The 9664-nt window shown below is 49.4% G+C and overlaps 2 protein-coding genes across 2 annotated transcripts; both read right to left on the bottom strand.

Moving 5' to 3' along the window:
* Positions 1–689: 689 nt before the first annotated feature.
* Positions 690–2723, bottom strand: ENH_00051340 (hypothetical protein, conserved; the record flags this gene model as incomplete). Its single annotated transcript, XM_013581374.1, has 1 exon — positions 690–2723. The coding sequence occupies one exon, from the start codon at positions 2721–2723 to the stop codon at positions 690–692; it is 2034 nt and encodes a 677-aa protein (XP_013436828.1).
* Positions 2724–7529: 4806 nt separating this feature from the next.
* ENH_00051350 (hypothetical protein, conserved) lies at positions 7530–9464 on the bottom strand (the record flags this gene model as incomplete). The annotated part of the gene is made up of 1 exon (XM_013581375.1): positions 7530–9464. The coding sequence occupies one exon, from the start codon at positions 9462–9464 to the stop codon at positions 7530–7532; it is 1935 nt and encodes a 644-aa protein (XP_013436829.1).
* Positions 9465–9664: the final 200 nt, after the last annotated feature.

Here is a 9664-nt window from a genome sequence, read left to right on the forward strand (position 1 = left end):
AAACTTCGCCTACAGATCCCAGTCACAGTATAAACATATGCTGCAGTGCAGGCAGCAACCTAATTAGCTGCGGCTCCGTAAATTGATGCCATATGTGTATTAAGCGATGGGCTGAGACGACTCCATTATCGGCTCCATTATCCGTCTGAGCATTGCAGCGGGAAGCCAATAACGCCAGAATGACAATATTGCACCACAAAGATACAGATCTACCCAGAGTGCACTGTCACTGAACAATTGCATCAAATAATTCCTGTCATCAAGAGAACTCTCTCATGGGCCCTTGTAGAAACGGCCCATGCAACTGTAACATAGCACAGTACGCGGCTGTTGGGAAAAGGTACACAAATGCGGCCTTTGCCATGGTCGTCCCTTAAGCGGCCTTATTTTTCTGCCCTTAGATATACTTCTAGGTGCAGCAGATAAAGGCTCACGGTCCGCAGACGGGACGCACCCGCTTGCAGACGAAGTCTCAGGCCTTCACAAGCAGCGAAGGGATAAGCAATTCGTATTCGCCACGATGTTGTTCGCTCACAAGGGCTCTGCAGTCGCACACGCGGAATAGGGCAGCACTGCCCGCTCCATTCATGGTGATGTGGCTGCTTCCAGTATCAAGACAACGGAATACGCGTCGAAGTTTGTAGAAGTTTTCAAGCGGTCCCTAGGGTCACCCCGAAAAACTTTAGGCCCTACCTACTAAGGAACGTTTTGTCGTCTCGCTTGAGCTCAACAGTTTCCCTTGCCCCAAGCCGGTTGCCTTCTTTTAAAATTTCGACCGCAGCGCTCAGTCGGTGTGCAAGAAGCACGTAAGCTTTTGTGCGCGGCACGCAAAAGTGACGTCTTTTGCATTCCCAAAATGCTGGAACCGCAGGAATGACTTGTGGCCACCACTGATCTGCCTCCATTGCAGGCCCCAAAGCCTCTATTGCACATAGGAGCGCATCTAATATCAGAAACCGACGCCCCAAAACTGCGATTGCCTCTGAGGGAGTCAACGTTGACAGAGGTGTGTTCTGGTAGTAAATCAAGTGGCCCACAAGTCGTTCAGACATGGTGACTACGGTGTCAGCCTCCCACGCATCCAGACGTGGCTTTTCAAGGAATGCGCGCATGTAAGCTAAAGTGCTGAAACACGTTTTGACATGTTTATATCCTTGAGCCCTAGTCAGGGAAAATTTTCTTGGCGTCACATGCTTGCCCAATGTCGGCAATCTGTAAAAGATATGATCGACGAGCTCTTGTTCAGGATCCGAGTCGGGTTCTGGTGAAACTCTCTCCACAGAAGGTGCCCTGTCTTGAGAATCGTTTGTGGATTGAGTTGTGGTTAACAATGATGGACTTCGAAGAGGCTCAGCAACCGGCGTGCCAAAAGCAGGCGTTGGTTGTCGGGCTGGCACTGCATGTGGCTCTTTCCTTGAAGAGCAATCACTATGCACCAGGCCTGGCCGTAAGGAATAATCGCCAGCTGATGAGTCATACAACTGAATTCCTCCTACATGGGTCGACGCTGAGCTGCTCAATCCCTCGTATGCGCTCAATGAAGGGAACGAAAGTGGAGCGCTCGCCTCGTCGTGGCTTGACTCCGTTTCAATAGTAGCCAAGTCTATCTCGGGGGGAGCCCAAACCAATGGTACTGATTGAACTGCTCTCTCAAGAGCGTCAGAAGAGGTTTGCTTGTTATCGACTCCTGATGTTTTACCCAACAGAGCTCGTATTGCAGAGAAACGCATCCGTTTCAAATTGGGCCTTCCATACCCAGGGTCTTGTGCTCCCCCGATCTCCTGTGTAACCTGGTCATTCGTCCTCTTTCGACTGACTGGAGGGTCAGAACGGTTATTGTCAAGCTCCCCGAACCACCTGCGTGGCTGGGTCCCCACGGGAGCAGCGCCATATACGTGACCCGAGCTAGTTTGGAATTCGTCGAACGTTTGATGCTGATACGAAGGATCTCTCCATCGTTCTGACCCCAACATTGCGGAAGCTTGGACTGCGCAGGGGTGCAAATGCGCATAGGGCTCTGCGCAAGGGCTCAGTTCCTGAAAACCCTGATAAGGTGATGGCGTGCTCGTAGTACTATATGCCACAGGTACGTTATTTTGAACTGTGCCCGAGAAATACGAGCCCCCAGCAAGGTCAGAGTGCGTGGGATCAGTCAACGAGTATGGAGGCGGCCATCTCGCTGGAGAGTCATCCGGCGGCTCCCCGGCAGCAACTAAACTCTCTAGAAGGCTGTGTTCTCCTTCATTCCAAGGATCCGAATCAGTCTCAGCCGAAAATGAATACGTTGGAGTCGAAAGTTGCTGCATTACAGAAAAAGGCGCGCTTGCCTGGCTCACCTGGAGATGCTGGTCCTGCTGAGGCCCCGACTGAAATGGTTGATTAGCTGCCAAATCTGGATGATTCAGGCGTCCTGGTAATGAGTATGTGGCTTCTTCGTTTCCCTCCATCTCCAAGCAGAAGTCAAGTATTTCGGCCAGCTCGGGATCATCATCTCCACCATGCAGCCCTCCCATTAATTGTCGCGGGGCATTCCCTCGATGAGTCCGGCCTCTAAAAGTGCGGAAGCAGTTAATGGTAGCCACAATTGCCAATACGGAGAAAAGGGCGATAAATTTTCGACCCAGAAATGCATTGGCGGGCTGCCAGCGCTTTTTATAGAGCTTCTTCTCCGCTGTTGTTTGGCTGCTAAGCTCGAAGACAGCTGGATACCATCCGGATGACATTTGAACGAGGAGACAGGACTTTGCTCCCTTTCCAACGAAACTCGCAAGAGTCAGTGCTGTCAAAACGAATTTAATATCAACAGACTAGTACTCAGAACGAGTAATACAAAAAAGCACCCAGTTTCGGCGGACGAGCTCACTAGTATAAAAAACAATCACACTCACGTTATTCTGACAGGTTTTTGTTCTTCAAGCAGGCGTCCTCCTCAAGCAGAGTTGAGCTTGTTACAGCTGATAAGCAAGCTAACAGATGCCCCTAAGTCACCGCTTCACACCACGTCGTGAAGATTCGAAGTGACAAAGCAAGCGGCTCGCAGCGATGCTCCACGGACGCCTAAACATTTGAAGTCAAAGCCTGGTATCACCGGAAACGGTGTTGTCCCCAAAAAATCCCGGCAGATTATGTGCAGTGAAATTCCGACGGGAAAATCCCTGTTGCTCATTCGGGAGACGAAGGCTAGGCAAGTGTCCCTATCGCCTGCAACTGTTGCGCAGGCTGGCCTCTTTGCACTGTTATCCGCAGCCTTCCCCTTAACTCGCTCTTCCCAGATATCCAGCTCTCACATTACAGCTGGCCTCGTTAGTGCTCCTTCCCCAAATCTTAAAGCCCCTGGAGATCGAAACCGAGAGTCCCACCAGCGCGCAGGCCTGGTCGCAAGGTAAAGATGCGTCACGGCAGAGTGTAGGTTTTCGACCTTGCAGTTTTTAGAAATATAAAAATGACCTTGAGGGACTACTGAAGAAACTGCGTCGCAGTGTGTGGTCCGCCGACACCTGGTGGGCTTTGGCCAAAAGTGCAACGGCTGTCCACAGTACGACGAACTCTCAAGAGGCAAATTGCTCCGAATAAAAGTAACATAAAGTATTTTCTTCATCCCCAGAGGGAGAAGCGTTGTAAAGGTCTCCTTGTGTTGCTCACAGTTCCGAGCAGCAGGGAGAAAAAGGGGACCGTGAAGAAGCAGCCGACAAAGCCTTGAATGAAGGGTCTTGAACTTCTCTATAACCTCATCATCTTGGCTATGCGTCCACAATTGTTGAAATAGTGAATGTCTCTTTAGAATGTGATATCACGGTCATTAAGATAGACTATATTGCAGCAGAAGGCTGCCACAAGCATCAGCATACTGGATGGGGCGGGGCAGGCAAGGAATGTGTGATGCTCAGTGCATCCAGCAGCACTGCGTGGCGTCACGTTGTTCATTACCATTTCTTCTCCACTGCTTAACCTTTCCTGGACTTTTGATTCCTAACAAATTACTGAAATAAATCAGGGGAGTAAACCTATGGGGTGGAAATTTGGGGGGGCGTTTCTTACTGCGTGGGCTGCTGCGCACTGCGCTCTGTTGCCGACACTCCCAGTACGGGCCACAATGTTTTTTCTGGTTGTCCTCCAGAGCCTAGACTTTCTACAATGCTAGCATAGATTTTTAGTAACTATCGCCTATTATTTATGCGTAAGATTTCTGAGAGCCGACTCCTTAACCATCCAGTGACGTGCATTGCAGACCACCCGTACACCTAGTGAGGGGAAATCCCTCTACACGCCGGGCGACGTAAACTCAAAATTGAGTCAAGTTCTCCAAACTGATGCAGCAAAACATATCAAGACATGCTACGCTTGTGTTGCTTTTGGTTGGGAAGATAAATCCGGAGTGACTCTAGGGGGCAGGAGCGCCAACTTGTCATCTTCCGATTGATGCAGTGACAAATGCCAATACTGTGGCATTATCTGCAGCCATTATAGTCAAAGATGATAGATGTGCGACAAATTGTGCAAAAAGTAAGGACGGCTGCAAACAACAGGGACGGGAGAGCAACTCGAATGTTCAGAGGACTGTGAGACGGAAGCAACATAGAATTTGGCTTAAACGTTGTGACATAAAAGTTTCAAGTCACTATTAATGACAAACTTGGTCGAGATATAATCGTGTTTATGGATGAGCATGTGTGGTTTCCCAAGAGCCTCGATGATTGTGTAGCAATAAAAGATACGGTGTGAAATTGCTTCTTGGCAGGTTGGACCTTCCGCACAATATCCTAGCGCAAGTCTGCAGCGTATTATATGGAGTATTTATTGCTCAAGGCAGTGATAGGGAGCCATTGTCCAGGCCCTGTGAAAATTTGTTCAGTCGCAATGTGGCCAAGAGGGGTATAGGGTAATTGAGAAGCGTAACAACTTTTATTTAGTTGTCGTCTCCCCTATGAATTTCATACAGGCAGATTTCGCAGTATTCGATTAAAGCCACCACTCATCTTCTGCAGTCTGACCTTAATTAGTGCCGCTACAACAGAAGAAGGGATTCACTGTAAAGTACCGATTCTTTGAAGCAGGAGCAGATCTGTACGCTCTTGATCTCACATTAAATTGTTTATTTGCTAGACGAGAGGGATTTGCAAGGTTCTTACCACTGCGAACAGGCGAATGAGCCTATCGCTTAGACGCACAGCCTCCTGTATGATGATAGCACAGACACAAAATGCCGCTTGCGGGTTCCGCTTGAAAACCAGTGCAAGCGGCCACTTTATCTTGCAACTTTCTTAGTCCTGAGAGCCAAGGAAGAAAAAAAATTGTTTGTCAGAATAATACATGATGTGGTGATGGAGGACAAAATGCACAGACGAGTTTAGCCTTCTAGTTACTACTAAAAACTCTTCGGCTACCAGAATCGCCTACAGGAAATTGAAGCACATGAAGACTACTGCTGTGTCCTCCCTCTTCGTGATCTTAACGCGGTTGTATACAGCTTTATACCATAGACTTTAAGAGCCTGTAAATTTCCGACATGAGTTTAGTGCTGAGTCAACTGTAGCACAACCGTTTGGAAAGCAAGTTTAGGTAGAACAGAATAGCAACATTTCCGGGCATCGTGCAGTGTACCTAAATTCTCGCTGACGCTCACGGTCCTACTTAGAAGTGACAGCGAAGCATAATAGCAAAAGACCAAAGAAGCCCAGCACTACTTTTTAAGGGTTAACCTCAAAAATCCATGGGTACCACTTTTTGGAGCGTTCGCAACACATGTGCCTCTCTGCGGTGCACAGTTTCTTTGAATCCGGGCTTTTTCCACAGCTACCAAAAAACGTTTCCACCACCCGCTCCGGTAAGTTAAAGTTCTGGCAAATTGTGTATCGGCCACAGTCATGCGTCTACATTATATACTGCGGAACGGGCCTGAACAGTTAAATCTTTCTTCACGGTTTGCGCAGCCGGAAGGTATCATAAGTCGTCCCTCGACAACTACTGTCCAGTTACAGACCGTTACCCTGCATTTGTGCTGCATTCTTCAGCATGATGCGCTGGTTGCTACGGGGAAACTGCGCCTTCCGTTGTGCGCCAGCGAATGGCTCTGAAATTCCTTCGCACCTCAGGCGTCTTCATGCTCCCGCTTTGAAGGCGCATTACCTTTGCCTCAAGTTCGTCGCAGTGACTCGCTTATCAAGACCCGGCCCGACCTATCTGTATGCAGTTGCGAGCTGCGCGATACAGAGGCCTTAGATATCATTGAGCGAGATGAATTGTTTCACCCGTTTGGTAACGGAGATTGTTTGAACTGTGGTAATGCACTGTTTAGCGTGACTTGCCCCTGCGGGCAGCCCACGTGGCTGTGACCGCGCTTTCAGCTCATGCGCACTGGCAGATATATCTTTATGCGTGATAAGGCCACAATATGTTTGGAATTCTCCCAGTTGAGTCGACGTCGAATATTGCCAAGAAACATGTTCCGTTCCTGGCACTGCCTGTGGTTATCTTGAAGACGGAAAGGGGCTGCAGCGCGGGCAAAATAGTCCGCAGCAAGCAACCATACACACGCCACTGATGTGAGTCCTTCCTGCCTTGGAAATGGCAGCACAGTTTTTAAGTCGACTATATCGTGGGATAAGGAAGTGGCTCACTAGGGAGCCGCAGGCGAGTGACTTCTCCGCAATTCTTTCACCTAGTTTACCACGGGGGCATATAAAACAAGCAAAAGCACTTCAACTACTACAGCTACCTTCGCCCAAGTCAAGTGGCCAACTAGCTCGTGGCAGTAGTGGTATGATTTTGAAAAGTTCAAAGATTTCCAGTCCATGTGGAAAAAATTTTTTGCCAAAGATTTTTTGTCTAAAGCGCACCTGAAAGCAATCACTACACATGAATAATCACACTAATCAATGGACCCATGTTCGTCTCACCCGAGGATCAATGGCATAGTTTCTGGAACTGCACCCTACAAATTGTCCGTTGCACCGGATTTACCCGTTCGAATGTGCTTAAGAGAGCTCACTTACAGGTAAACGGCAATGCGACCGAGGTGGCACTGACACCTTAAATTGAAGAAACATGCAACATGAGCAAGTACATCAACAGCCAATGTGATCGGAATGTCAGGCCTGCTGCAAATGCATGCAAAACTAGTGAACAAAAGCCTAAGTAGGGGCCATATACGTAGACAGACGTCTGTTACAATGCGTTTACTCTGTCAAAAGTGCTAAAAAACTTCGTGCGCCCCGGAAATAACAAAACATACGGAGCTTAAGAAACACAACGTGCATGTGGCGCCTTTGCTGTACCCTGATCAGCGAGGCCACGCACAACTTTGCACAACTTTAAGTATCTCTAAATATGCCCACCCAATCCTCAAGAACGAAAGATGATGTCATGCAGGCTCCTTACTTCTTACTAATTACTCAGGCTACCACTCGGGGCGAGAGTACAAATCCTTCTACCACTGCAGTATTGTTGCGACTGTGCATGGGTTCCGGGGTCGCCCAGTTGAACCCGAGCTGTCGTGACTGTCCCAAGAAATGTGGAGTAAAAGGCGTTGCTCAGCCGCAAAAGTTTTCTGGTGCACCTCCGCAGGAGAGCTTGTGAAAATAGCGCCATATGTCCCACTGGGGCTTCTTAAACAGTGGAAGTGACAATTCCGTGCAAAAGAGGTCCCGTTTCAAAGCAACTGTCTCCCTTGCTCCAGGTCTTAGGCCTCTCTTTATCGCTTCTGAAGCAGCGCTGAGCCGTTCTGCAAGTAGTGCGTAGTGTTTGCTGCGGTTAAGCTGCAATCGTAAATCCTTAATAGCGATTTTTGTTGGAATCGATTTGACGAGCTTCGTCCACCACTGCGGCGCATCCATCGCCGGCCCCAAAAGATCAATTGCACAGAGTAGTGAGTCCAGCATCAGGTAGCGAAGTCCTAGAGTCAAAACAGCTTTGGAAGCGCTCCGCCACGGGACAGCTGATCTATGGAAATTAAACAAGTGATTCACAATACGTTGAGACTCGATAATAATCCCGTTAGCTTCCCTTTCATTAATGCGCTGTTTTGCGAAAGAGGTCTGCATGAACCTCAAGGCCGATGAAGGATGAACGAGCAAGATGGTGTGTCCAAACGCGTTCACCGCGCAAAATTTCCTCACGATAGCATTAGCCTCCAACACCGGTAGCTTGTAAAAGGGATGCAAAGCGCTGAAAGACTCGGAGACGGGGTCGGATTCTGTAAGCTCAGACTGTGAATCGCTACAAGGAGCGTCTGTAGTTTGCGCCGTACTTGGCGCAGCAGTTTCTTCTGATTCGCCCGAGGATGTCTCCTTGCTTGACCAGCTTGCTTCGCCCGACAAGCCAGCGGAAGCCTGAATCACACTGCTTTCGGTTGCACTCGTCTGTGTTTCAGGTGGGGCGAAAACTACGAACTCAACGGGACCCTCAGGTGTAACGCCACCGTAAAGTTGTTTATTCAAAAAGCGCTGTCCCTTCCGCTTCTTTCCGGGAACTGCCAGCTGGCTTAGAATTGAGGCAGAACGCCTTTTCGGAGGTTTCTTTGGTGCCGTAGTACCTTCCTGAGGCGTCTCATTGGTGGAGGAGGAGGACGAAGGGGCTGGCAGAAGAGGACGGATTGGACGAGGACGGGGCTGGTTCAGCGTGAGACCTTCAGGAACTAATGAACACGGCGGTCCACTAGCAAGTGCTGGATTAAGCGTATTGGTCGACTCGCCTTGACTTACAAAAGAAGGCGCCCAAGGCGCTTTTGGAGCCAACGGCCCCCCAAGGCCCCAATATGGCACTGCGCCTCCCGATAAGGGGACTGCAGAGTTGCCAAGCCCGCTGAGATATGAATTATTATCAGCGGGTGGGAAAGAAGATATGCCCGGCGAATCTATTTGAGGATTTCCCATATATAGCCCACTAAACACCTCCGTGGAAGCACCAAGCCATCCCTGTTGGCCCTGTGCAATCCCCGCCTCAGTGCTCAGGCGGAGTTGACTGTATGGGAGGTGGGGTTGAAAAATGGATCCGTCGAGCAAAGGCCTAGCTGCTTGGGCTGCTTGCAGGCTCTGCTCATACTGGGGTCTGACAGGCATGCCTTGTCTTTCTGCGAATCCGGTCTGTGCTACGTGGGATGCTGCGGGTGGCAAGAAGCTCCTCTCCTCTTCCATCTCCAAGCACATGTCGAGAATATCCGAAAGTTCCCTGTCATCCTCTTTCTGTGGCGGTCCAGTTGCCAGCCTTCGCGGCACATTTTTTCCCCCAGTCCCCCGGTACCGTCCACGGAAACAAGCTAGGATAATAGCCACAATTGGCAACACTAAAAAAAGAATAGCACGACTGTCTTTCTTATGGCCGCAGATTGAGCGCACGCGAGTTCTAAATACCTGATTTACTACATCCTTGCCCGCCGTTTGCGCTGAAGACACTGAAGAGAGTCCGGAACCGTGCCTACCAGATGGAGTACTGAACGCCGGCTGACCGAACGGCTGTGATTGCGCCATGTCGCGCCAAAAGACTCCGCTATGTATCGAACATTCTGTGAAAGGAGAAATAAGGGGGCTAATTGACGGTATCACTCTGAAAATCCCATCAGGTCGACAGCAGGGAAAGTGTCCAGTCGAGGGTGCCAAGGAAAAGACACAGGAAAAATTGGAACATCCAGCGCTCTGGATCACAAAAACGAATGCAAGTCGTATTCTTA

This window comes from Eimeria necatrix, genomic scaffold (assembly GCF_000499385.1).
Source record: "Eimeria necatrix Houghton genomic scaffold, Enh_scaff404, whole genome shotgun sequence".
Lineage (NCBI taxonomy): Eukaryota > Apicomplexa > Conoidasida > Eucoccidiorida > Eimeriidae > Eimeria > Eimeria necatrix.